The sequence below is a fragment of the Gossypium arboreum genome, chromosome 11 (genome assembly GCF_025698485.1).
Source record: "Gossypium arboreum isolate Shixiya-1 chromosome 11, ASM2569848v2, whole genome shotgun sequence".
Classification (NCBI taxonomy): domain Eukaryota; kingdom Viridiplantae; phylum Streptophyta; class Magnoliopsida; order Malvales; family Malvaceae; genus Gossypium; species Gossypium arboreum.
The window spans coordinates 131,361,005-131,388,339 of NC_069080.1; the positions used below are offsets into that span (position 1 = coordinate 131,361,005).

Below are 27,335 nucleotides of genomic sequence, written 5' to 3' on the forward strand. Positions count from 1 at the left end.
TACTGGGTGTTCATTGCACCAAACATCCCAAACTATGATAATTTTTTTTTATAAATCTAACTAGTTTTTTTACCGGTGCGATGTACGATTTATTATATGTATTAACTAATTTATATTTAAATATTTTTTATTTTTAAAAATTTTGTAATGTTTCGCTAATAATATGATTATGAAATTAAAATATAATAATATATAATTTTAATTTTTTTAAAATGATAATTGAATGTAATTTATTCAATTAACTAATATAGTATATTTACTAAATTATATAAATTTATTTTATATTAATTAATTATTAAACTTTATAAAATCTAGTCAACATAATAATAATTTTTTAATATACATAAAAAACGATATAACATTTTTGGATTTTTAATTATTTATTTAAAAAATTATATTTTTAAACATAAATTGTTTTACTTTCGTTGACCCATGATAATCTGTCATTAGTTGATTTAATTTTTTAACATAAAATGTATAGATGGATAATGGATATACAAAATGAAAGTATGGTAACCAAATTAATAAAAATTCTAAACTGATAAAAAAATAATTTAAATATCAAAATAATAATTGAACTATAGGAGTAAAAGCCTATTAATTAATTTTAGGGTAAACTACATCGTTCGTTATTAAATTATAAATAAATTTTTGTTTTGTTCACTTATAATTTAGTCATTGAACTCTTCAAATTTTTGCATTTAAGTCACTGGACTATTAAAATTGATGTTATATAATTTTCTTTTTTTGCACTGTCTGCACCAATTAAAAGCTCTCTTTCCCCTTTTCTTCTACAATTTAGTTTTTTTTATAAAATAACTTTAGATATCATGAATCCGTGAATCAAAAATTTAAATAGCTTATTTCTCTAATCTCAACATTAATCGTCAGACTGACCTAGATCTAAGGTATATTTTTTTACTTATCGATGACTATCGACCCACCATATTGATTATTAAATCGTTACTTAAAACTCGTTGACGGGACTTTTTTATATATATATAAAAAAATTAACAACCGAATCACTTAAATAAAAAATTTTAAATAATTAATAATTTAAGGACGAAATTATAACTTTTATAATTATATTACGCGTGGACTTCCACTGATATTAATAATAGTTTGAAACTTTGGCATACTCCAAAGTCCAAACCATATAAAACCAATAAAAAATAGATATATTTTGTTAACAAAATTCTATCACATTTTTTCACAATGCTGAAACTAGAATTACCTCCATTATCAAGCCTCATCCTCATCTTCCTTCTGTTTCTATGTCCCCAATCTTCCATCTCCAGGACCCTGACCAAGCGCTGCGGCGTTACTCAGTGTGGAAACGTTAACATCAGCCACCCTTTTCGCTTAAAAACTCAGCCGCCGGAGTGCGGCGACCGCCGCTTCGAACTCGACTGCGAAGCCGATAACAACAAACCCACGTTCTTCAGGCGATATAATAAATTCCAAGTCCATGAAATCTTTTACGAAAATTCAACACTTACAGTTTCGTATCAAAATCAGGTCACCGATAATTGCTCTCTTCCACCGACAGGTCGATTCGACGAAGATTTTTTCTTTTGTGAGAAGCTTCTCTTCCCGGCATGGCTCATTGACGATGAAAAACTTAGGGACCGATATAGATTATTGTATATTGTGAATTGCACATCGCCGGTAAATTCATCGATCTATGTCGATGCCGACCGGTGCCGGAATAGGTCGTCAGATTCGTTTCCGACGGGTTCCTTCTTTTATTTCTTAGATCGGGACACCACTTTACCTCGCGATTTCGATCAGTCCTGCACAGTCGTCGCCGATTGGATTCCGATTAAGGTTAAGAAGAATATCACAGCCCTTTCTACTGCGGAAGTCTACGAAAAGCTATCAATGGGGTTCGAATTGACCTGGTCCAATCCACAGGGCCAAGATCTCTGCTCAGTCAAGCTTTCATTTACTCAAATGTAAGACATTTTAAACTTCTCTTTTTCCTGCTGTCACTCAATTATAAAAAATAATTACAAAAATAATAACCCATCTATTAAATTTGTTATACGAATTTTAAAAGCAACCACTCAAGTTTTTAAGATTTTTGGAAAAGTACATTTTTTAAAGTTTATATATATAAACTAAAATTTATGTGATATAAATTTAATATACAAAAATAAAACAAATATATATTATAAAAATATGAAACAATTACTTATTTTGTTTACCTTCGCTTTCATTTTAATTATTTAAATTTGAAATATTACGTTTTAATTTCTTACGTTATTGATTGTAACATTTTAATCATTGATCGATAATTACCTTTAATGGTGTAATGGTAAGTTTGTCGTGACACGTTAAATTATTATTTCAAACAAAAATTTAAATTAATTTATACAATCAATCTCTATATTTTTTTATTTTGAATAATTTAATTTTTTTATATTCTTTTAACTTTCTTTTTTTCTTTATTTTTCATTCTCTTCTGTCTCTCCATTTTCCTCCCTTATCCATTTCTTTTAACGTAAATTTTTTATATTTTTTATTTGTTAAAATTAGTTCACAAGCTTGTCAATTGTGCAAGAAAAATAAAAGTACATTGCCCATATTTTTAAGCTCAAACTGTTTTTGGATTGGTCTGACCCACCCAAAAAATCCATTTTATTAATAAAAATTAATAAAATATTAAAAATATATTTTTTGTAGTTGCTATTTTATATATTTTTAATTAAGTTTTAATTTAAAATTTTTTTATTTCAATTAGATTTGAACCGGGCCAACTCGAAGTGCAAAAAAATCTTTATCCAAATCCGGCTTAACTCGGGTTAGTTACCCTAGTTGACTTATGAATTTGAATTATTATAACTTATTTTATATTATTATTTATATATATTTTATAAATAAATTTAAATAAAAATTATTATCAAATAAAAATTCAAGACGAATCAACTTAATTTTTTTTAAAATCAATTATATAATCTAAATAGGTTGAGTTGAATCATATCATTTAAAACTCATGGTAAAAGGCTTCTATTGCAAAAAAATTATAATGAAACATCAAAATTATTACAAGTATGGATGCATTTTTATTAACTTTTATTTATCATTATTTAAGACAAAAATGAATATTATTTTGCTAATTCGTTATTTAAGTCTCTAATCCATAATTTATCCCTAAATTATCTTCTACTTCTATATTTTCTAGATTGGCGAAGGGTCGAGACGCCCTAATAGACTACCTGAACAGCTTTACATATTACATTATCCATCGCCCTCTTATGTCCGCTTTCAATGGTTTTCCACCTGAAACTGATAGTAAGCTTTCTCCATCTCTTTATGTATTACTTTTTTTTTTTTTTATCTTTATAATTCATTGTTATTAAATTATTGTTCGAGCATCATGTTAATGTATTATCGTCTTTAAATGTTATTGTACCGAAGAACGAGATTGATGCACTCTCTAAGTTTTGTCACTGACTCTTAAAGATAATTTAGAATTGCCTCTCGATAACTCAACATACGAGACCATGACCATTGAAGAGTTTTGCGTGATAGCATGGTTTCGCTTGTTTAGATAATAATAAATATTCGTAAGTTCTTTTCTTTTCAGAGTCAAGGGACAAAATTTGAGGGTACATTATTCTTCAATAATTATTTTTAATACAATGATATACAATACTTTTGTTTATGTACTATAATTATACGATTTTTTTGTAGGAACATATATTATGTGTATCGGAATAACAGGTATGTTTTTAAATATAGATATAAATTGAAAAAAATTTAAATATTTTCTAAGATATAGATTAATGTATTTTTCTTTTCTGGAAAAAGGGGGAGTGATTCTATTAAGAATGTTGGTCGGGATTTTCATCATGATTGTGGTTGTTACGATCAAATTCCGAAGGAGACATTTATCCGCTGATGATACAATTTTGGAGTTTCTTCAAAGTCAAAATAATTTAATGCCTATAAGATACTCTTATTATGAAGTGAAGAAAATGACGAGAGATTTCAAAGATAAGCTAGGTGAGGGGGGTTATGGCTCGGTGTTTAAAGGGAAGCTTCGTAGCAATCATCTCGTGGCGATAAAATTGTTGGGTAATGTAAAAGGTAATGGACAAGATTTCATTAGTGAAGTTGCTACACTCGGAAGGATTCATCATGTTAATGTGGCAAAACTTATTGGATTTTGTGTGGAGGGAACAAAACAAGCGCTTGTTTATGATTTTATGCCGAATGGATCTCTAGATAGAATTGTATTTGGCAGAGATGATAGAATCACTTTAAGTTGGCAAAAAATGTTCGACATTGCACATGGGATTGCTCGAGGGATAGAATACTTGCATCGAGGATGTGATATTCAGATTTTACATTTTGATATCAAGCCACATAATATTCTTTTAGATGAGAACTTTACACCTAAAGTTTCAGATTTTGGTCTTGCTAAACTATATTCTGTAAATGATAGCATTGTATCACTAACTGCAGCACGAGGTACAATTGGATACATTGCTCCTGAATTGATCTACAAAAACCTCGGAGGCATCTCGTATAAAGCCGATGTTTATAGTTTTGGAATGTTATTAATGGAAATTGTTGGAAGGAGGAAGAATATGAATGCATTTGTCGAACAAACAAGTCAAACATACTTCCCATCATGGATTTACGACCGATATCATCGAGGAGAGGATATAGATTTGGAAGATGTAACAGATGATGAAAAGATTATTGTGAAAAAGATGGTGATCACAGCTTCATGGTGCATACAAATCAAGCCAAGCGAACGTCCTTCAATGAGCAAAGTCTTGGAGATGTTTGAAACTGATGTCACACTTCTCGAAATACCTCCAAGACCTTTTCAACTTCCTTTTGAAGTATCTTCTAAAGATCAATTCTATAATAATTCAACCAATTCAACCGAAGATCAATCACATGGTACTTCAACTACAGGGACATCTAGGTTGCCTTCTTCAAATGAATCTAGCTTAAATATTATGTAACCAATCAAATTTTAATTATTGCAATATATTAGATCCGATTATATTTATACAAGCGTCTTATCTCGTATATCGAGTCTTAATTTAATTAGTATCATTATTGTTACAATGATTAAGAGGGTGTAGATTTAAACGCACTTAAGCGTGTTTTTTCCAATTAAAGATTAAAAAAAATATGAGTAGATTGATCAAGGGTTAATAGGATCAAATGAGCTTGAACTATGATCTATATTTTAGATTGATCCCTAATGTTAAAACATTTTAATTGAGTTATTAAAATATTAATATCGTATCAATCAGTTAATTTTATAAACTAATCATTCGATCTAAAATATATTTAAAATACATAGACTAGATTATAATTGTAAATACATGCACCTATTGCATAAATAACTTGAATTTGATGGATTTTTTAAAAATAACCTTCCTATATTTTATTGACAATATATGTTTTTAACTTATCATATCCAAATTGTTTATGGCGTAGGTACATATGTTTACAATTTGATTTACACATTTTAAATATGATCAAACCATTCATTCATATTTATAAATGAATAACCAAATTTGTTCAGCACACCCATATTATATATATTTTTTAATATAATTATTATCATGCTATTTCTTTCTTTTATTAATTTTCTAAACATAAAAATTTAACATTATATAAATTACATAATATTTAAAAGATATTATAAACTTCAAAATGAATTAAACTCAAGTTTTGAATATTAGGCCTTTAACTTAACTCATATTTTAAACGGGACCAATTTTTTATCCAAGCTCCTTTTACTCTAATATTCCTCTCAAGTTATGAGCAAGTTTTTGGATTTATTCGAATAACTGACCTAATAAATCTAATTTGAATTGACATTTAATATTTAAATTGATTACCAAATTGATGAAAAGACATAATTAATATAATACTAATATTTTTATCTCAACTCTCTCGTACACTTATTTATTATTGATTCAAAGCATGTTACCTCGATATCGTATAAAAAATACTTTTAAAAAAATATTTAAAAATTAAGGATTATTAGTAATTAATAAATTGGAGGACTTTTCTCATATAAAACTATTTCAACTTGATAATGTTTTCAACTTAGACATGTGTGTAACTATATTTAAAAAAAAAAAAAAAAGGAAAAAAGTCACATTGGCTTCTTTTTCCAAAGGAGAAGACTTTAGGAGAGGAAAATAATTAAAAGGGAAGAAGACACTCAATTGCGACTACTGTGCTCACATTCACATTGCCTTCCATTTTCAAAGCGCTACGTTTCATTATGAAAATACCTAAAATATAAGACACCGTCAAATTTAATTTTACTTAAAATATGTTTACATTGTAAATGCATGAATATTATTATTAATATAAAAAGTCGTAGATTTGAATATATTAAAGTGCATTATCTTTTATTTATAAATTAAAAAAATTATATCTAGTTTTAGTATTGTATTTAAAAGAGCGAGATATGATCAAAACTTATAATAAAATTGTTCAAAAAATAATTTTTAAAAAATAAATTAAATCTTATTAAGTTATATAATTTATTATAGTTTTTGTACTGTTTTATATTTACAGAAATATACAAAATATTAGAGTAAACTATTTAATTAGTCATCTAATTTTTAAGACGTTTTATTTTTATTTTCATCACCTAAGATGAAATTCTTACGATTTAGTTATCGATCTTAGGGTATTTTCATTTTAATTACTCAAACATTAGACATCCAACAATAGTTGAGTATACACGCCATATTATATTTACTTTTACATCTTGGTCACCCAACTTTTAAATATTTTCATTTTAATTATAAAAAATATTTTTTTAAATATTGATCAAGGTAAAAATTACACTAGATTAAAGTAAAAAGCAATAAAAATATAATAATATATTAAAAATTTGTCAATATATACTTATTTACTCCGACTGAAAGTTTTACTTTTTTTATATTAAAATTTTAAATTTTAAAACATCAAAATCAATTAAATAAATTATTAAAAATTATCCTAAATAATATAACTAAATTGATATTATGATATTAAAATTAATTAATTAATTTAATCTCTTAAAATTTAGAATTTTATTTTATGTTTTCAAATTAAAATTAACTCAAATGTGATTTTTTCTATAAAAAAAAAATAAATATTTCCATAGACAATGCATAGCCGTACCCAATATTCGAGAGTCGGAGTAACATGGCAAGAAATAACACAAAAAAGAGCCCAAGAGAAGTGCTTGCCCTATTCAATCTTTCAAAAGAAAACAAACATTTTCAATATTCCTTTACTTTGCATCTTTTGATGTGATCAACAAAGCATTGAAGCCAAAAATGGAGTAAAACAATTATCAGTAGGAATTTCCATGAACTAGTAGGGTTCATAATTAGCAGTTCTATCAAGACTATTTTTCGGGTTGTTCCCATATTTTACAAACAAGCCATAGTCACTAGCTAAAGAAAATTCCGACAACGAATCACTAACCTGTTCCAGGTTCTCGTGAAACCTAAACTCGGGTTGCATAGATGAGTACGAATCGTAAACATAACCTGTCTCCTCTAACGCAAATCGAGTATAGGGTCTACTAGTAGAAAACATTCTACAAGAAACCGTGTTGTACGAGGAGGATTCCGGTGTTGATAAGTTATTGAAGATTGAGAACGTATCTCCATTGCTTGCATCGGCATAATCTACGGTACTGAATGAGTCTCTAGCACTCTCCGTTGTGAAAGATGCCTCGTCTGAGCTTGTGAAAAGGGACCAATCACTTGATGTAGCATCCGAGAACTCCATGTTAATAGGTTCAGGAATGTTACCATTTGTGCTCTGCCTAAGAATGTCATTACCATTGCGGTTGTAACAACTGGCAGCAGTTCTGGGACTGAAATCTGACTTGGGGCCAACAGAGCAGCTGCCAGATTTACTTTGTGCTGCTCGTGAAGGCTCCTCCGTTTTTGATACAAGGTGCCTAGTAGGAACTTGCTTCCGTATGCTCTTTTCAGTGAATTCTCTTTGAATACGAGGACATGACCTTTGGAAGAATTATATAATTTCAAGAGATAGAAAAGAGCATCAATACAGAAACCAAAAGTAAGATTCAACACGACAAAGATATTATAGCAACAAAACTGACTCGAGTTTCAACATTTAAAGCCACAACATTACATAACTTATATGTTACCCACATAGAAGATTGGTGATAATTAAGATGCAAGAAATTGCTAAGAAATAACATTGTAAGGCAATATCGACAAAATCTAGCCGGCTACATGGCTAGAAAATCGAGAAAGGGAAAAGAGAACAAAAATAAGGGAGAAAACACGGAAAGGAAGATAGGTGTCTACCTCATGTAAAATAAGATGTATGCGCCCTCAGACATCACCTGGCTCATTGAGACTGGACGTACCTGTAAATGAAAAAGAGAATCAAAACCGTATTTCAATACGGTTGCAATGGAAAAGAATCCAGACAAAACAGTTAGAACTTACATATTTAAAAAATATGCAAACAATTGTGTTAACTCATGAAATATACAACATGCTGACAAATGTTCAGGGAATAACAGAACGAAAGCTATAGTTCGAATAAACAATCACTGGCTATCTTTTATACCTCTGTATCATCTATCCTGAACCAGTTGCCTCGCAAATCTTTTACATATGACACATAATGTCCGGAAAAAGATGCATTCAGGGTATCCAAATGCACCACGACAGCATAAAGCATGTAAAGTGGGGGGATGTCACCTGTTCCAGTCATAAAAGGAACCATGTCGAGCATGTCGGGGAAAGTGATACACTTGTTTATTTTCCCATATTTTCCCTCCTGATTAAGCAACAGCCATATCAAAAAATGATCATCAAATAACGAACAAACCAAAAAGCAGTTTTAGCAAATACTTCAAGACAACAGTTACGGAGACAGTAATGCGGGACTTGGAAGGTCATATTCCCATAACCATACGGATATTTCAAGAAAAATGAAAAGTCGGAGCAACATAGCGAGTACTGGGATATGCTATAGCACTTATAACATGACATTAATAGAGGAGTTGGTATGGTGTAGAGCGGAATTATACCTGAAACCGCTTTAAGACAATTGTCAGTATATTAGGAGCCTCATCTATGCACAACTGCTTACGAGCCCGAACATAACCGGCACACCTGCAGAGCCGATAAACCAGAAAAATTCAGATCTAGTCTAACAAAGGAATTTTCAATAACATAATAAAATAAGGTTTTCACACCTTCCACACCGGTACATGTTTTCGCCATCCAAATCTTCGGGTGTCGTAAACTGAGTTAGTGCATCTTCCAATGATTCAACCCAACCATATATCTCTAAAGTAAGATCCATAATGTTTTCATGTCTTTCCGACTCATGAAAACATCGTAGACATTTTACCTGATTACATGGAGATTGATCATACATATTGTGTGATATAAAAGGTTAACAAAGTAAAGTAACTATAAACACCTTTGATCGAAGACGCCCACCAAAAGTATGTTGTATATATGTCGTCTCTTGCAACCTCGGGTCAACCTTGTGTTCCCCACCTAATCTCTCCAAGCATATGGATTGCATTGAAGCAACCAGGAGTCTGAAACGGACAAGAAATGAACTTTCAGAGAGCCAAGGAAATGAAATTTTCATTCTCATGATAAACAAGTAAAAACATGAAGCAAAACTCAAAAATCTCGACACATAATGAGGGGTTTGAGGGGATATCGGCTATTGAATCATGTAAACCTCAAGAACTCATGTGCATCTTCCTGGCTTCCATCACCCATCTGACAATTAATACTTCGGATGTGCGAAAGGATCCTACTAGAAGACAAGGGACCCCCACTCTCTCTTAACAACATCACAAGTTGTTCAAGCTCACACATAAGACACCAATCTTTCCCATAACCTACAATGAATTAAAAAGTTATGCTATGCATGTGGTCAAACAGTGACATCATTCTCATGTACAAATAACAAACAAGTGAACATAAAATTTTTTTAAAAGAAAGTACAGGCTCTTGAATGTGATTGACGCAGCAGATAGATGCTGAGAGGCTTTGTGAAGGTTAAACACTGCAGAACAGCATTGGCATAACAACTGCAAAATAAAAACAACAATCAATCCATAAAACATTAGCTCTTATTATTTTATGTACATACAAACAAGTCATCCATTTAAGGAAACTCCAAAACACGCATCCCCGGATTACAAGTAGAACTACTGAATCGTGAAGTTTAGATAATGAACTAGATATACTTTTTAATTAACATTCAAGAACAAGTATAGCATGCTTAAACTATAAGTCAATCATCATTATTTCTTTCTTTTTGTTAATAGGAACATATATATCCTACACGTCATGTTACTCGGACTCAGGTGAGTGTGTTATATGAGGGATGTGTCCAACATGGGTATCTTTTTTTACATGTAATTGATGGTCCTACAAAACATGTATTTGAAGTCTCCAAAATCATGTCCATATATGTGCCAAGCATGGATGCTTTCAAGAAAAATGAAGACCATACTCCAAGTAATATCGCAAATATGGTAGAAAATAGGACCATAAAGCAATAACATTGATACCTGTTCCCTATATTTAGAAGTCCCCTCGGTGATAAGTCAAAGGCTTCACACTGGAAAAATTTTACAAATTCTTCATAAGGAAACAGCATCTGAGACAGCACAATAACGGATCATAGTCAGAGTTTTCCTTTCACAATTCAAGAGCCAAATGAAACTAAAATGATGCAATAGATATTGATCATATATAAACATAAACAAAGCATGAAACTGACCTTTATTTTCTTCCGTCTCTCGCCACAAAGCGCAGAAAAACTGCTCCTGGCAGGCTTTGTTGACTTCTTTAAACCCATCATCTCCATAATTCCGCTGCTAGCTGCCCCATTGGTTCCTTGTGCTGGAATGGCACCCGTCATTCCCGAAACTTCTGCATGAAAATCGTAAAACTATGAAAAATTACATTAAAAAAGGCTTAAATATCAAGAAAGAAGTGCCAAAATATTACTTAATTCATTTGGAATTTGTCCCTTCCTCCCCATTTCCGGACATAATTGTTCTCCGGGCACTTTCGCTGCTAATTTAGGTGATTTAGAGATTTTGGGTCCTAAGGAATGCACCGAACTTCTAGCTTTTGTGCATTCCTTCACGGCTGTCATCCCAGAACAGTCTAATTCTACTGATTCACCACTATAACCATTTTCCCGATTGACTAAATTCTCTGAACTCTGGAATAAGGCATTTTCAGCTTCACATGCACCCAGACCATCTTTTGCAGAATATGGTGGGCAGAACAATTTATAGTTGCTTTTTGGTTCAGACTTATTTCCGCATTGGCTTTGATGTTTATGATTCTCATGCATGACCGTACTTGCATTTTGTCTCCGAGGATGCATAGTTGAGCCATTGGCATTTTGTGGCCTTAACATACCCTCTTCTGATTCAACAAATCCACTAGTTCTCAACTGCAGCAGTAGTTCAATGTTACTAAACTACATATTATTAAATAAAAGATAAAATGTTCTAGGTAAAAAGAATAATGAAAGAACCTTATGCCTTATAAAAGCCTCTTTTGAAGAAATATTATTAGATGCCGAACTACTAGCTCTAGTCCTTGAGGTTTCCTCACAAGAATCAAATATAGTTGCATCCTCTCTTTGCAACATGTCTTTGTTGGATTTACGAGGAATTCTCTTCTCTGTACTTCTCATATCAGCCAGACGGACTTGAGAGGAATCAACCATAGAACAATCCCTGTTAGCAAATACAACAGTGGTTAATGGACAAATATTCGTATGATCTAAAGGTGCTGTTTTGATGATAGCCTGCTTATTAATGTACCCAAAGAACTGTGAATTCACGTTGTCACCGAGTAGTGCAGATTCTCCAAACGAGGCAACACTGGGAGATGAACTTGAGCTTGTACTCTCTAACTGCAGGCACTCTTGCTTATGTACTTGCCTCCAATGAATAATCTGGCACCTCCCAGAACTGCATAAAATCGTCCGTTTAAAATTGAGAAATATCGTGATGAAAGGGATGTAATAAAGGTCAAGGTTCTATACATGGAAAAAGTGAGAGATCAACTTGATGAGAACTTGCAGAAAATCCAGCAATCTATTATGACATACAGTTGGGCAGCAAAGAGCAAAAGATTTCAACAGATGGTTGTTCCTAACATATATTATTACATGTTTATTTTATTAAGACTTCAATGTCATCTTCTGGAACTCTTCCCTCCCTTCTTTTCCCCTTATCTCCACTCGCCTCGTTTATGGAGCACTAATAATAGGCCAGGTTATTAATCCAAAATGACAAAAGAATGTTTAGGAAGAGCAGGAAACCAAGCAAGTCTCCGAAGAAAGCCAGAATAAAATGCTCATGGAAAGTAGAATGAATTGGGGAAGAAATTAAATCAACAAGAAATTTTCGCAAAGTTTCAACAATCAAGTGGTTTGTCAGTAGAGTGCTAGACTTTAGTTCCGATGATCAAGGTTCAACCCCTAACAACCTATTGCATCCAAAAAACTTTCAACAATCAAATCAATAATAAATAAATCAACCCATAATGCTTTGTTCAAAATAATCAACCCGTAACAAGAAGAACATTTTATCATTGATGAAATCTAGCCTAGTCGTGGATTTTCATTCCGAAATGCTGCTATTAGCATTAATCCCATATTTTAAAAACATTCAACATCAACAATAATACATTGCAGCAGCTAAGGGATAGGATATACCAATATTTGACAGCCTTGCATCTCGAGCAGCGAGTTGTCGCAGGACCAAAGCACCAGGCACAAGCATGTAATCCATTCTTTGAAGAAGGAACAAGCAGAATAACACTGGCAGCAGCCATTGTTTCAGCTCTAAGAGCTTCTTCAGCAGCAAGCTGAGCAAGTAAACTTATCTGTTCTTGTTTCTTTGAAGCCTCACTCCATTTCCCGAGTAAGAAGTAAGCAACAAGAGGAAGCACCACCAAGACCAGAAACAACGCAGGTATATCAGCTTCCCTTGGCTCGAGCATGTCTCCACAAGCATTCTCATATCCAATACAGGCTTCACTATCCGGAAGATATCCTTAAAATGCTACATAAGTCCAGTGGAACAAACATCCGCACCAGCAACTTAAATTACAACACAAGAATCATGCTATGCCACTTCACCCTATCAAAACTTCAAGTCATTAGGTAATGCCATAAGATTGATGTACTAAATATTTCACGATCAATAAGGAGTTATAATCAATATTTTCACTAACGCATAAAGAGAGTAGCTTGACATTCTGGTTTGTCTATTCTGCAACAGTTTTGGCAAAAAAACGAAAGCAGATTGCTTCTTTCAAGACTTTAGGTAGAATATAAGAAAAAGTTCAGGTGTGAGTATCGAATATGTCTCCAGCACAAGTATGTTTTACTTTCTTTCTAAGTTTTTCTGTGTATTTAGAGGATCATACCCCCCCCCCCCAAATTCATGTCCAAATATGAGTATCACGTGGGTACCTGAGCTTAATATCAGCAAAGCAAATTCAGTACTAAGCTAGATATCCAGCAGCAACTAGTTCTCAAGATGAAAAAGTGGCATTTGACTTCCAATCTGCATCGAACATCTCCTGTCTGGTGTCTGCAGCACAATCAAAACTACGTATATGGTGGTGAAAGAGATTGGTCCTCAGAGGATGCTTCAAGTTGGGGTAAACCTTTGCTTACTTAGTATTTAAACCTACCAGAGCATAGAAAATAAAACTCAAGACAACAAAAAATCTAAATTGGGTTCAACTGTGAATACCGTGCATGACTCTACAACCATATGAAGATAAGTCACCCTCATTTCCATCCTTTTTATATTTTATTTCTCTGTCAATTTATAAATTTATATTATCTGTGCCCCGTGGCAATGCATTAAATCCGTTAAAAAAACTAAACACCTTAAATATGTCTACCTCTGAAATTTCCCAGAAAAGCCACAATCATTTTACCAGTACCTGATTAATTTTCCAGAACATTCATTGTAATAGAAGCAGTTCTAATTGATCAATGATATAAGCTGCAATGCATGCCTTTAGAAAGAGCAACAAACATAAACGAAACGGGGCAATACTGAGCAAAGAGAACCATCTTTACAATATCTTGTGATTCACAAGGGCCTTGGAATAATTGAAAGTTTCTTTTGAATACAACAAATGACCAATCAATAAGCTTTGCCATCGTTATTCAACCATCATTCCACTAATAAACACGTCTAGGAAAAAGATCCCACTTCCCAAATACAGCAAACGTTTCAACTATAGTTACTCTAATCAGGCACACCAAGTTAAGCCATTGAAATATATAAATACATATATATACTCCTCCAAAGCACCAGCATTTTAGCTAGAGTTACATGAATCTAGCACACAAGATAAAATAAAGTTTGCCCCATTTTGAAATACCTATTAATACATCTAAGCATGCCCAAAAAAAAACACCCACTAAATCAAGCATTTAAAAAATAAATAAATCTCCAGCCAAAAAGGAAAAAAAAAAAAACCAACTTTTCATCAACAAAATGGCAAACTCAAATGAAACCAAGCATTTTTACAATCTCAGATTCAAAAACCCAGGAAAAAAAAGAAGCTAATGAACAAAACAAAGTACAACTTAAAATGAAATCATAGCAAAGTTGAGCAAAGCTTGAATCTTTCATACCTGTTGTGTCTCATGCAAGTTGAAGAAAGAAAAAACCCAGCAAACAATGATTTTCTTTCTTGTTCTAAGCTTCTTTTTTCCTAATTTACTTCAAAAAAATAAAAGAAAATAAAATTCTTTGAGTCTTCAAATGGTAAAGACAACAGCTTTTGTCTCTTTCTCTCTTATCCTCTTACCGCTTTTTTAGATTTTGTCAAAAAAATTTTATAGTCTGCTCCACTCAGACCCAAAGAAATTTACTTTTAACTCCGTAAGAAACGTGGCAGATGTCCATTTGTTGAATAGGTGGGGACCACTCTTTGTTACCGTGTGTGGGGATTAGGGATCTGGTGATGAAATCACAATGATTCATTTTCAGCCGTTGGATTTGTGGAATAAGGAATTTTAGAGATGGGGTTTTCTTTTTTAAAATAAATGGAATGGAATAATTGTGTTTTTGTACAAACATTTTGACTACAGGTCAACCACGTGGGGATTTTGTGAGTAGTGGAGTCGTTGGGCCGGCCCATCAATCTCTATTTCAATTTTATTTAAATTTTTTAATTTTCAAACCAAATCCCTAAAAAGAAACTTTCTTAAACTCATATTAGATCTGTTCCATTTTATATTATCTTAATATTTACAATATTAAATAAAAACACGTATTATAAAATTTTATAAAATTAAATATACCTAACTATAATAATTAAAATTTCATAAATTTTAATTAAACTGTACAAAATTAATTATAAATTTTTAAAAATATTTTAATAAATTTTCTAATCGACCAATACCTAAACCCGAACACAAATTTCAAAAAAATTAGAACAATGTAAGATCATAACGAATCGAAATCTATTGAGGGTTAGTTTGGCAATACTTTTGAAAAGTACTTTTGAGAAGTGTTGTGGAAAAGTGCTTTTGAGAAGTGTTTTTGAAAAATTTGGTTTAAAATTTGAATGTTTAGCATTGCTGTCAAAAAGTACTTTTGAGAAATAAAATGTCTATTTTAGACATGTTATTATCAAATAACAAATATACATTTAAATAATATTTAAATTAGTTAATATTATTATATTTTAGTAAGAATATAAAAAATATATTATAATTTCTTGTTAATATTTTAATATATAAAATATAAATATTAAATATTTTCAAGCAATAAATATTAATTATTTAAAAATTTAATTAGAGTATATTAACTATATTTTAAATATTTAAATATAACTATTAAATATTTGTAATTAGTATTTTAAAAATATTTTTTATTTTTAATTAATGATTTTAACACATTTGTAATTAAGTACCAAGAAAAAAAGAGAAGTACTCTATTATTGAAGGGTGAAAAGTAATTAAGCACTAAAAGTGCTTTTGGGAGAGGAAAAGCTAAAAATTTTAACTTCTCCGTTTCAGAAGTGCTTTTCAAAAGCACTGAAAAGCTAAAAATTTTAGCCAAAAGCAGCTTATTCTACACAGTTTTTCTTCCAAAAGTGTTTTTGGAGCCAGAAATGCTTTTGAAAAGCAATGCAGAATTGGTCACGAATTCAAATTACATTACCATCTTTAATCCATATGTATTATTCAAAAATAATAAAAAGTAGAAAGTATCAATATTCATTTCTTGTATAATTAAAATTTAGGCATAATAAATCATTATGTTTTGTCTATTTTATAGAGCCGATAAAATAATAATTTCTGAACCCTCCTTGCCACATTATCTATAGTCCCTATCAATTAAAAATAAACATATCATATGTGATCTATCCTTACCATTTATAATATAAAATATGAAAAAAGATGATGTATTTATTTTTATTTGATAAGGATCATGGATAATATAACAAAAGAGCTCATAAAATAATTTTTCTAGGAAACAGTAACATAAGTGTCCATATCTAAATATTACTACATAACATGAAAGAAATAATATATGTGTGTGTATATATATATATATCAGTGTGTGAGATATATAACATGTTATTCTAGAATTTCTGGTTGAAAGAATTAGAATATGTGAATATTAATTATTATTTATGATTTAAACTCAGAAATTCAAATGCAATTTTCTCTTTTATCTCCATTTAGAGCCTCTTTGTACCTATATATATATATATCTTTATCTTCATTTAGAGCCTCTTTGTACCTATATATATATATATAGGTAAAGTGCCGAACATAAATATAATCAATTATTTTGAAGTTTTTCTATCATTGGAGGTCAAAAATCTCGATACCCGAGTTCTTGACTTCTTAAAAATGAATAGGGCATCCCCACCTAGAAAAGAAAACAATCATGTGGTGCTAAATCTTTTCTTTTTATATATAAAAGAATTATTAATTTCAATAAAAGGGTTGCATGTGTCGAGATTAGAACTCTAAATTTACTAAAAACGGAAGCTTAATTACGAGTAGAGGTGATCATAGGTCGAGACGGGCCGAATTTGGGCTAAGCCCAGACAAAATTTTAGGCCCATCTACTAGGCTCAAAAAATTTATCCAAACCCAGCCCGAAATAAAATTGCTAAGCCTTAGCCTCGCTTGACCCGACCCATATTAATTTTTTTGGTTTATTTCATTAAATAAAAAATTTAAAAATATAATAAATCAAATATATTTAAAAACATAAAATAAATATTAAAACAAATAAAAATATACTAAAACAATTCTTAAAACAATACGAAATTAAAAATATAATAAAAATGGTTATATTAAAATTTTAAAATCATTAAAAATAAAATAAAAAATATACTAATATATAATTCGGGCCAGGCCCAGGCCAAAAAACTCTTACCTGAGGCCCGGCCTATTTTTTAAATGGGCCTCGTTTTTTTGCCCAACCCCATTTTTTGGCCCTATATTTTTACCCAAATCCTCCCATTTTTCGGACGGGCCTTTGGGCCGGGCCAGGCCACCCGGCCCATGATCAGCTCTAAGTTACGAGCTCGGTTACACTAAATATTTGGTTCATTGATTAGTAGAGATCATGCTTATAACCATCAATATATATGGAAATTAGCTAGCAGCAAAACTCAAAGATGTCATTGTCGAAACAAAGGATGGAATAAGGTAAAAATTTCTCAGAGGTCAAGCTTCAATCCGAAGCACTGTTACGGTATCTTCGATCAAAGGCAAAAAGAAAAGGGCAAAAAACTAAACGCAACGGTTGCGACACAAAAGATGGAAACAACAAAACGAAGGAAAGTTCTTTACCATCCCTTCAACAAAGTTTCTCTCTCTCCATTGGGAAGTCACCCAATTCCATCCATGGATCTTAGAAGGCTCAACCAATCAGTTAACGTGATGTTGGTCGGGTAACTCGTGGCCTCACTGGTGTCTTTGAAGGACTTACCCTGAAAATTAAGAACGAAACATGGTGTTAGCTTAATAGATGACAAATTTTACAAGCATGGAATTTAGAGCGAAAGTTCGGGGAACACACCTGATTGGCTGGATTCCTAGTACCATCCCACTACAATTCAGTGCAACAATGGCGCTTTCCGCCTGTTGAGGAAATGGAAATTATCAGTCTGAGTTAAGGCAAAAAAACATCGCATAGGGAAGCTATGAATTCGGAAACTAGTAAAGCATTAGTGAAAGAAATCCAAGGTAAACAAACAATTTGATCATGCAACCTGATCCAATAACATCTATGAAACTAATCTGCGATACTTTAATGAACCAAGAAAACATCATTCAACTTACATGTTATATATATATAGGATGTATGGCATCATGTCAACAATTTCTAGGATTTAGAAAATGACAAAGGAACATAAAATTAAAAGAGGTTAAAGGAAAGCATTAATTGAAAAAAACCCATTATCGAATGTCTCACAATTACATACATATGAAGTGGGATGGAGATTAAACATGGAAAGCTAAAGACTACACGCTCAAATTGGGGTCTAAACAATTAAACCTTTGAGGTACAGAGTGAAAAGGACCAAATCTTTCAGAGTGGTCGATTGAGGACTTTGTGCCGAGCTCTAAGTTATTAAATTCAGCAATTTGCATCCGCTAGAAAACTTCATATCCTAACCGTATCCATTTCCCATCCTCTAAAATTGAGTCGTACATGTCTTTTAAGAAAAGGTTGCATCAAGATTCAAAAAGGACATAAAAAAGCTAATATTCCCTATACGTGTAAATGGTTTCTATAGTACTATTTATGAGATATAGCACTCTCTAATGGTAATGTGGATACAATTTCATAGGCAAAGCACAGTAATCTCACGCACAACGCTAACTAAGTTTCACAGGCATGCATCGGTATTCTTTAGGGGATAAATTTGCAATAATAGTCTGCAAAGAGACTCAGATGATATAAATAATTTTTAGCAGCAAGAAAAATATATACACACACTAATTAGAAGCCGAGCCAGAAACATATTTTTCAGAGAATCATAAACATAATCTGAAAATATATTTTGAGCCAAAATTTTCCAACATCAATCTAGTAAACACGAACTTACCATGGCAAATTCAACAAAAGCAATGCGGGTCGAATGCACATTATCCCCTAAAAGCCTCAAGCGAGTGACCTAAGAATTAAAAGAAAATCGTGTCAACCTTCTTTCTAGAAACAGCTAGAGAGAGTGAGAGAATGCATGATACTGATACTGTACTAACCTCACCACAAGCAGATTCAAAGAAATTCTTCACTTCAGCTTGAGAAACCTTCCGTCAAAGAGAAAATTCTCATGAGGACTAAATCAACTAAGTTACATTAAATAATTTACATGCTGCTGGAAGAGGCTAAAACCAGTTATTGCTGTGACAAAAGATAAGAACTTGGACTCCGATGTGATCATCGGACACAGTACATGTCCGATACAGGTATGTTCATTTATTCCAAGTTCTTTTTCCATTTATTTGAAGGGCCCCTAGAGGGCCATATCCATACCCATGTCTGGATATGGGTTAAACACAGGTGTCAAACATGGGTGCCTCGAGAAAGTAAAGAGTCAGAGCAACATGGGATAAAAGTCAAGAACTCGACTATGAGCAATTAAGGGGGTTACCTTCTTGTCAATATTTGTACAATAAACCGTTCTGGTACACATTTCCCTTTCATCTTCGGACTGCAATTGTAGTTATCATGATTCTCGAGCGTGAGACTAGAAAGAAAAATATAAAGAGAAACTCCAAGAGGTATTCAGTAATGTGGAAATGGAATAGGGGAAAACCGAAACAGCTAACAGCCAGAAAGTTATTCATACATACCCGAGGGAGAAATGTAGGGTTCACAGGAAGGATAGCAGTTTTAGAAGGCAAGACCCTAACTGGATAAAACCCAAGCATTGTCCCACCAAGGTTCAAAGCAGTTCTTGCACCTTCTGTGAAAAGGCAGTTCATATAAAATGTAATATGTTAATAAATGTATGTATTTATAAAAGAAAATTTTATATTCAATCCGTATCAGCTGCTTACCTTCATCTGCAAATTCCACAAATGCAAAGCGAAGAACTGAATGTGGATCACCACAAACTCGGCAATCAACAACCTTTAATAAAAATTCCCAAAACACTTCAGAAATGTCATAAATACGGTAATCTTTCACATAAACTATCAAGTAAGAAGCAATCCTATCACGTAGTATCAACCAAAGCCCCAGCATCCATTTTTGGGGCATCTGAATGAAGAACGAAACTAAAAAAAGAACACTTTGCGTCGTTTTGTAGGTATTAGGCATACACAGAGCTCTAAGATGGAAATGATAAAGCTTAAACATTATTGTAATCTATAAGAGAAGGCATTAAGTTGTACAAAATGCAGCATTAGACAGGAACGAGCGAAATTACAACAAAAGCTTTAAAGCCAGAGATTTTTAACTTACTTGTCCACAGTTACTAAATAAGCCAGCAAGTTGTTCTTCAGTGATCTAGAACAAGACAATGAATTTCGCAAGTGACTTCTCGAAATCATAATGATACGATAAAAAATCACTAAATGAGGCCATTGTTAAAACTTACAGTCTGATCAATATCCGAAACATATACAGTTCGCTTAATGCTATCATCTCTTTGAGCTCGAAAAGCTTTCCCATTAAGCTTTCTTCTACCCTGGTTGTAGTTATTTCTTCTCTGAAAAAAAACAACCATTTATCAAATATAACCGACGAAAAGAAAAATGAACAAATATGAGACCGTTACGTGTCGATATTCGGCATAACCTTATTCCATATATGACAAGTAGATCAAGAAAATCTAACTCCAATTGAATCCAGGTTCCAACAAGTCGATCAAATTAATAATTAGACAATAATTAGGCAAACTGAAAACATTAAAATCACAATGCCAGTAAAACACGACAATTTTGTCAAATCCAAAGGAGAAACAATCAAACTAGTTTAAACTGCAGAAGTGAGTTATCAAAGATACAAGAATCATATGATATCCTAAAACAAATCCTATGATATCCACTAATAACCCCAAAACACTAAAAAAAAGAACATTTTCCCACAAGACAAAAATAACCTCAAAAAACTTATATGTAAGAATAGGTGTATATATAACTAAAAACTATCAAACACTCATCAGTCAAAACCCAAGAAAAAATGAAAAAAGTAAATGATGAGTGAAAAGAAAATACCCTTCTATTGAGGAAATTCTCATTGCCTTGCTTATTAACAGGAGCCTGATTAAAATCACCAGTTTTGGTGGGATTATGATGATAAGATGATGGGAAAAATTCTTTGGCTAAAGGATTCAACTTTGTGAACATATCAACAAGCTTTTGCACATTGAATTCCTTTGATTCTGATTTGGATGTTTCTACAACCAAATTGTTGTTTCCATTAGCTACTGCTGCCTCGCCTGAATTATCAGCCACTGCAGCCATAGAATCAAAACCCCTAACCCCCCAGAGAATAATAAAAGCAAAAAATGCCCAAATGATCAAATGAAAATGGGAATTTGCTTTTGTGAATTTATTCTCTTGTATTTAGAAAGAGCAAGAAAGTTAATAGCTTTACAGATAAAATTAAAAAACAAAAAAAAACAAAAACAAAAACAAAAACTTTTTTTATGCCTAATAAAAGATACCCATTTGAACTAACAGATAAAAAAAATTGTCTAGAATGGAAATATAGTGAAAATGCAGATTGGGTTTCCTTATTTGAAATTAAATAAATAAATAATTATCACAAGATCATTTAACAAAGGATAAGAATTAGGGTTTTGGAGGAACTGAAAGTCTGAAATGAATGATCAAAGAAAGAGAAATACTAGAGAGCAAAATGGAGGCAGGAACGACAATTTTTCTTTTGTTTTGTATTATTTAATAAATAATAATTTGGTAGAGACAATTTAAAGGAGTAAGACTAAAGTGATGTCCAATTGTCAATTTCATCCTTTTATTTTACAAAATATAATAAATTACTCCTTTTACCTTAATTTATCAATATTTATTCTTAGTATTTTATAAAACTAAAATCAATAATATAAGTATAAATTTAGTAAAAATTAGCAATGCAACAAACCAGTAGTTCAAATTTATGTTTTTTAAATGAATATATTAACTTCTTTTTCCATAAAGCACAAACATCAAATTTTAAATAAATTAAATATAAAAGGACTAATAAATTAATTTTGTTAAAATAGAGGATTAAATTTATAATTATAAGCTAAAGTGAAAAGTGATAAAATAGGAAAGCAATGGAAAGCTAAAGACGTAAACGTGACTTTAGGCTTTTTGTTTTATTTTATTTTATTTTTATTATTTAAAATGTATTATTTGGATATATATTATCATAATTTATAACTGCCTATTTTTAGAATTTGTTAGGATTACATTTATTTTCTCTTTCTAATTTTTAAATTTTCTTTTTCTGTTAAAATTGAAATAAAAAAATTTAAATGTTTTCCATAATCAATGAAATAAAATAAATTTATATTTCAACAATTCAAAGTACAATTAAATAATAAATTATAATTAATAATAATACTTTTATTAATATTTAATTATAAAAATATATTAAATTCTTACAATCCAATCATCAACAGATTAGAGGAATAAGATAATGAAAAATACTTTGTGACATTGAGAAGTGAGAATCATTTGTCTTGTTCCTTAAGGTTTGCTTTTCATTCACTATTATTTTTAATTACTAATTTTATTATATTATTTGTCATATTAATTAATATCGATAATTTATTTTTGGTAAATTCGTCATTCAATTATTAGTAAATTTTAGTAGGATTATTTGACTTTAAAATTTTTAAAATATTAGTTGGAATCATAAATTTTATTTATAATTCTTGATAGCCTCTCTATTACCTATAAATAAAAGAATAATATATTTTAACGTATTTAAACTTACGTATTTATATGCTTGCAACAATATACATGCCAATTAAATTTTATTAAAGCTTTTTAGATAATTTTCGTTAAATTAATAATAAAATGATGACATGATTGTTAAATATGACTTGGAATTTTAAAAATAAAATAAAACTACACATAATTTCCGTGTAATTTAGAAAAAAATGAATTTTAAAATCATTAAAATACAAAATTCACCGATTTTGTCCTTCAAAAACCTAAAAAAACAAAGCTCAAACTTCATCTTCTTTGCCATGAACACATCAGTTTCACCTTCTTCGCCATTGATGGCGACCTTAGAAGAAAATGGAAACGTCCCTTTATTTCAGACAAAAATGAAAACCCAAAAAAATTCCAATAACTTCCATGTCAGTGAAGAAATCCAAATCAGGTAAAGGGCCCTTTATTTTTTAGGCTTCTTTGCCATGAACACATCAGTTTCACCTTCTTCGCCATTGATGGCGACCTTAGAAGAAAATGGAAACGTCCCTTTATTTCAGCAAAAATGAAAACCCAAAAAAATTCCAATAACTTCCATGTCAGTGACGAAATCCAAAACTCAGGTAAAGGGCCCTTTATTTTTTAGGCTCTTAAAAGACAAAAACGGGGAGTTTTGTAAATTAATGATTTTGGAATTTATTTTTTGTCTAAATTACATCGGAATTATGTGTTATTCTATTTTATTTTTAAAATTCCAAGTCATGTATTTAACAGTCATGTCACGGTTCTGTTACTGATTTAACGGAAATGGACTAAAAATATTTTGATGATTCGAATGATATATTGTAATTTTAGTAGCTCAATTAAAATTTATTAATATAATTATCTTTATTTCTATTATATTTTTATGAATATTATTGTTTATTTGGATGGAAATTCATCAAATACATCAAAATAATATCCTTGCAAATATATATATATTCACTCAAAATATTTCCAGCCCTTTTCTGGACATATGGCAACTTTTTTTATTTACTTTTTAATTTATTTTAATTTTTAGTTTTATTGTATATGGTATTTTATTTTATTTTTAATAAGATAACGTAAATTTAAATTTTAAAGATAATATTATTAAAATAGATAATTACGAATTTTAAACATAAACTATAAAAGAAACATAGGAGATAAAAAAATGTAATAGACTTGTAGTAAAAATTTAAAACATTTTGTATTCATATAATTATTAATAAACGCGATGTCTTTTTTAATATTTAACTATTGTATTTAAAGAGATTAATTTATTGAAATATCATGAGCAAAACTAAAATCTATATCTAATATAATAAAGAAACAAAGTTAAAAAATATTTTAATTTTTAAAATAAATATTTAAAATTATTAATTCCCACGTTGCATACTAATTAAAATTAATTTTAATTCTTTTTAAATGTATATTTAAAATAGTTGGGTTGCATTTTAATTTGAAGGTTTCATAATTTACTCTGAAAATAGTTATGATTTTTATAGAATGTATTTTATGAAAAATCAATTCCCGTATTGACAACTTAAATTTCACAATCTATATATCTTCAAAAAAATTACAATCGAACAATTATCTTTAATTTAATTTTTATAATTATACTAACATTAATACTGAAATAATTATTAACAAATAATTACCTTAAATCACAATTTTCTAGTATAATATGATTCTTTTGAGATGGTGAATATATAATATAATTAGATCATACATTATATTATAAAAACAATTAAAATAGAATAAAAAGTATGTGATTGAAGATATTATATAATTTAAAATATACAAATTTTATTTAATTATACAATATTTTAAATATTAATTATAAAAAATTAACAAAACATAAATATATGTATCACCAACTTTTATATTATATGTGTACAAGCCCAATTTGCCTGGCCCATTTTATAACCCCTAAAGCCCAATCTAAAACCTAACCCTAGCCCAAACCAACAAACAAAAAAGAAAAGAAAAAAGAAAAACCCTAGCCACACTTGTCCTATCGCCCATACCGTTTGCCTCCACCAACTCCTCTGTCACCGCCGTTGACTCCTAGTCTGCAAACAAATCAAAGGAAAAGGAAAAGAATGGAGACAACAACACGCAAAAGCTGATAACAGAAGCAAAAAATATAATGTATTCGGCTATATATAGCCAGGCAAAAAATGTAACTTTTTTAGGCAGACAAAAGAAATAAAAAAGAGAAATCGAAGAATTTCAAAGAAAAAAGGTTGTTTCTTCATTCTTTTAATCGATTATTTTCATCTCACGAGTGGATTCAACACACACACGCACAATACATACACATTTATTAAAAAAAGAAAGGATATCGTTACCTTCTCAAAGTTCGGAGAAGTTAGGAGCCGAATGGTTCCCGTGGCTCGATCCGATGACCAAAGGGTTTTTTTGCTTGTGTAGAACTCGAATCCAGAGTGAGAGGGACAATGGGAACCGATTTGGTGTCATTTTGCACTTCCGCCCGTGCACGACGGACCGCGTGTGATGACGAGCATCAATCCGAAACAAAATCGCCCGAGCCGAAGGACTTATCTCTCTCCCCTTTTTTTTTTTGCACTGATGGAATGAGAATCTTACAAAAAAAGATTTGCTTTTATAGCTCCCTGGTACGGCGTCGTTTGGGGGCAAACATTCAATACCCAAAACAGTGTCGTTTCACGCCAAACCCGAAGACTCGACCTGCGAGCATCAGGATCCGCGTGTTTTTGCTAATTGGGATAATTGCTCACGCGGTCCTTCCGCATTTCTGTTATGTTTTAATCCAGTCTTTTTTTATTTCTTAATTCTATCTTGTAATTTTAACTTTTTTTTCAATTTGGTCCTCTGACCATTTGAGGGATAGATGTTGGAACGGCATCGTTTTGGGGATAGGGCATAATTGCGAAATCGATCCCTCCATTTATTTCGTGTGTTTTATTCGGTCTTCTCATTTTATTTTTATTTTAAATTGGCCCCGAACTTTCGTTCCACATTCAATTTACCCCCTTTTAGTTATTTTCTCTATTTTATGATTAAAATTACTTGATTATTATCATTATTATCATTACTGTTATACTTTTATTATTTTCATCACCATTATTTATACTTTATTATTACTTATTATTTTATTATCATTATATCACTATTATCGTTATTACTATTTTTTTATACTATTGCTGCTATTATTATTATTCCTGATTTTATTATTATTAATGTATTCTTTATTTTATTATTACTATTATTTCTATTATTATTATGGCTATTATTTTTATGATTATATTTTCTTTTGAGTTTATCTACTTATTATTTTATTATTAATTAACTTAGCGTTATTTATTATTATTGTTATTTTATCATTATTACTATTATCTTTTTAAATTACCGTTACTATTATTCTTTTGCTATTTAATATATTATTATCACCCTTTTATTATTACTATTACGTTAGTACTATTATTATATTTACGCCTATATTATTATTCATCTAGTTTTCATTTATCAATCTATATTTCTTGCTTACTTATATTTTTGTTACTATTATATTTTAAGATATGATATCTATATTTATACTTACATATTAATATCATTATTTTGCCATCTCTATTTATTATTATTATTATTATTAGCACCGTTATTATTACTAATATATTATTATTGTATTATTTTTACCTATTACTCTATAAACACACTCATTCATTTTATTCCTCACTCACATTACACGTTATTTATTTATATATACACATACACGTATACATTTTCATATATCATTCCAAATTTTAAAATACTTATTACTTTTATCATTACTATTAATATTATTATTATCATTACTATACTATCATTTTTCAGTTTTACATAATGTTTACTTATTTACTACTAGTTCCTTTTAATTTTGAATATTTCTTAGTTTATTCATTATTTCCTTTTTATTCGTTTGGATCATTTATTTTATTTTGCTCTTATCATTCACATCCATGTTTATGTTCATTCTGTTATGTCATGTCAATACCGAAATTTATATTTGTTTATACATTTTTTATCTTACTATTACAAACTTATGTTGTATTAACCTTTACCTGACGGAAATGACTTTCTCATAAAAAGTGATACTCCGTATTTGGGATTTCGAGAAAATCGTGCTCTAACTTACTGGGTTTCAATTTTTCTCATTTAACCTAAATTACGGAATATTCTTTTAAAATCGCAATACGAGTTTTGAATAAAATGCTTACTCTCTAAGATTCGAGGTGTTGTGCCCTAACTTACCGGGTATGACATCTTGTTATCTCGAGATAAGGTTTTTGAAAACAAAGGCTATATTCGGTGTTTGGAAGTTCGAGATATTGTGCCCTAACTTACTGGGTTTCAAT

At 30.5% G+C, this 27,335-nt stretch overlaps 3 protein-coding genes and 2 long non-coding RNA genes across 6 annotated transcripts; 1 reads left to right on the plus strand and 4 right to left on the minus strand.

The window, feature by feature from the left end:
- Nucleotides 1–1,068: 1,068 nt before the first annotated feature.
- Nucleotides 1,069–1,634, minus strand: LOC128283482 (uncharacterized). The gene is made up of 2 exons (XR_008273839.1): nucleotides 1,500–1,634; nucleotides 1,069–1,409 (listed from the first exon to the last, which is right to left on the minus strand). It is a non-coding gene; the product is annotated as an uncharacterized LOC128283482 (long non-coding RNA).
- On the plus strand, nucleotides 1,216–5,034 carry LOC108465142 (rust resistance kinase Lr10-like). Its single transcript, XM_017765457.2, has 4 exons — nucleotides 1,216–1,955; nucleotides 3,185–3,294; nucleotides 3,697–3,726; nucleotides 3,814–5,034. Exons 1-4 carry the CDS (start codon nucleotides 1,216–1,218, stop codon nucleotides 4,980–4,982), a joined length of 2,049 nt encoding a protein of 682 aa, XP_017620946.1. The 3' UTR covers nucleotides 4,983–5,034.
- Nucleotides 5,035–7,237: 2,203 nt separating this feature from the next.
- On the minus strand, nucleotides 7,238–14,904 carry LOC108465141 (ubiquitin carboxyl-terminal hydrolase 15-like). 2 transcript variants are annotated; one of them, XM_017765456.2, is made up of 16 exons: nucleotides 14,695–14,904; nucleotides 13,510–13,729; nucleotides 12,748–13,174; nucleotides 11,849–11,998; nucleotides 11,557–11,761; nucleotides 11,016–11,472; nucleotides 10,786–10,934; nucleotides 10,574–10,662; nucleotides 10,002–10,087; nucleotides 9,733–9,895; nucleotides 9,460–9,583; nucleotides 9,230–9,387; nucleotides 9,062–9,146; nucleotides 8,596–8,808; nucleotides 8,328–8,389; nucleotides 7,238–8,014 (listed from the first exon to the last, which is right to left on the minus strand). In XM_017765456.2, the coding sequence occupies exons 3-16, from the start codon at nucleotides 13,032–13,034 to the stop codon at nucleotides 7,354–7,356; spliced, it is 2,889 nt and encodes a 962-aa protein (XP_017620945.1). In that variant the 5' UTR covers nucleotides 13,035–13,174; nucleotides 13,510–13,729; nucleotides 14,695–14,904; the 3' UTR covers nucleotides 7,238–7,353. The 2 variants fall into 2 exon arrangements, with proteins under 2 accessions (XP_017620945.1, XP_017620943.1); XM_017765454.2 differs by having other exon boundaries at nucleotides 10,786–10,937; nucleotides 14,695–14,903.
- A 2,756-nt stretch (nucleotides 14,905–17,660) lies between these two features.
- Nucleotides 17,661–21,950, minus strand: LOC108465138 (polyadenylate-binding protein-interacting protein 9-like). Its single transcript, XM_017765451.2, has 10 exons — nucleotides 21,265–21,950; nucleotides 20,646–20,756; nucleotides 20,510–20,554; nucleotides 20,104–20,176; nucleotides 19,897–20,009; nucleotides 19,695–19,754; nucleotides 19,303–19,350; nucleotides 19,146–19,214; nucleotides 18,113–18,174; nucleotides 17,661–18,023 (listed from the first exon to the last, which is right to left on the minus strand). The coding sequence occupies exons 1-10, from the start codon at nucleotides 21,511–21,513 to the stop codon at nucleotides 17,966–17,968; spliced, it is 888 nt and encodes a 295-aa protein (XP_017620940.1). The 5' UTR covers nucleotides 21,514–21,950; the 3' UTR covers nucleotides 17,661–17,965.
- A 2,810-nt stretch (nucleotides 21,951–24,760) lies between these two features.
- On the minus strand, nucleotides 24,761–25,428 carry LOC128283627 (uncharacterized). The gene is made up of 2 exons (XR_008274022.1): nucleotides 25,308–25,428; nucleotides 24,761–25,028 (listed from the first exon to the last, which is right to left on the minus strand). It is a non-coding gene; the product is annotated as an uncharacterized LOC128283627 (long non-coding RNA).
- Nucleotides 25,429–27,335: the final 1,907 nt, after the last annotated feature.

Coding starts and splice junctions, on each gene's coding strand:
- LOC108465142 (XM_017765457.2), top strand. CDS start 1,216: ATGCTGAAACTAGAATTACCTCCATTATCAAGCCTCATCCTCATCTTC. Junction 1,956..3,184: donor AAGCTTTCATTTACTCAAAT/GTAAGACATTTT, acceptor TATATTTTCTAG/ATTGGCGAAGGGTCGAGACG. Junction 3,295..3,696: donor TTTTCCACCTGAAACTGATA/GTAAGCTTTCTC, acceptor ATTTTTTTGTAG/GAACATATATTATGTGTATC.
- LOC108465138 (XM_017765451.2), bottom strand. CDS start 21,513: ATGGCTGCAGTGGCTGATAATTCAGGCGAGGCAGCAGTAGCTAATGGA. Junction 19,755..19,896: donor ACCCTACATTTCTCCCTCGG/GTATGTATGAAT, acceptor CTACAATTGCAG/TCCGAAGATGAAAGGGAAAT. Junction 19,215..19,302: donor TTGAATCTGCTTGTGGTGAG/GTTAGTACAGTA, acceptor TTTAATTCTTAG/GTCACTCGCTTGAGGCTTTT.
- LOC108465141 (XM_017765454.2), bottom strand. CDS start 13,034: ATGCTCGAGCCAAGGGAAGCTGATATACCTGCGTTGTTTCTGGTCTTG. Junction 10,938..11,015: donor ACAAATTCCAAATGAATTAA/GTAATATTTTGG, acceptor ATTTTCATGCAG/AAGTTTCGGGAATGACGGGT. Junction 9,584..9,732: donor GATGCACATGAGTTCTTGAG/GTTTACATGATT, acceptor TGTCCGTTTCAG/ACTCCTGGTTGCTTCAATGC.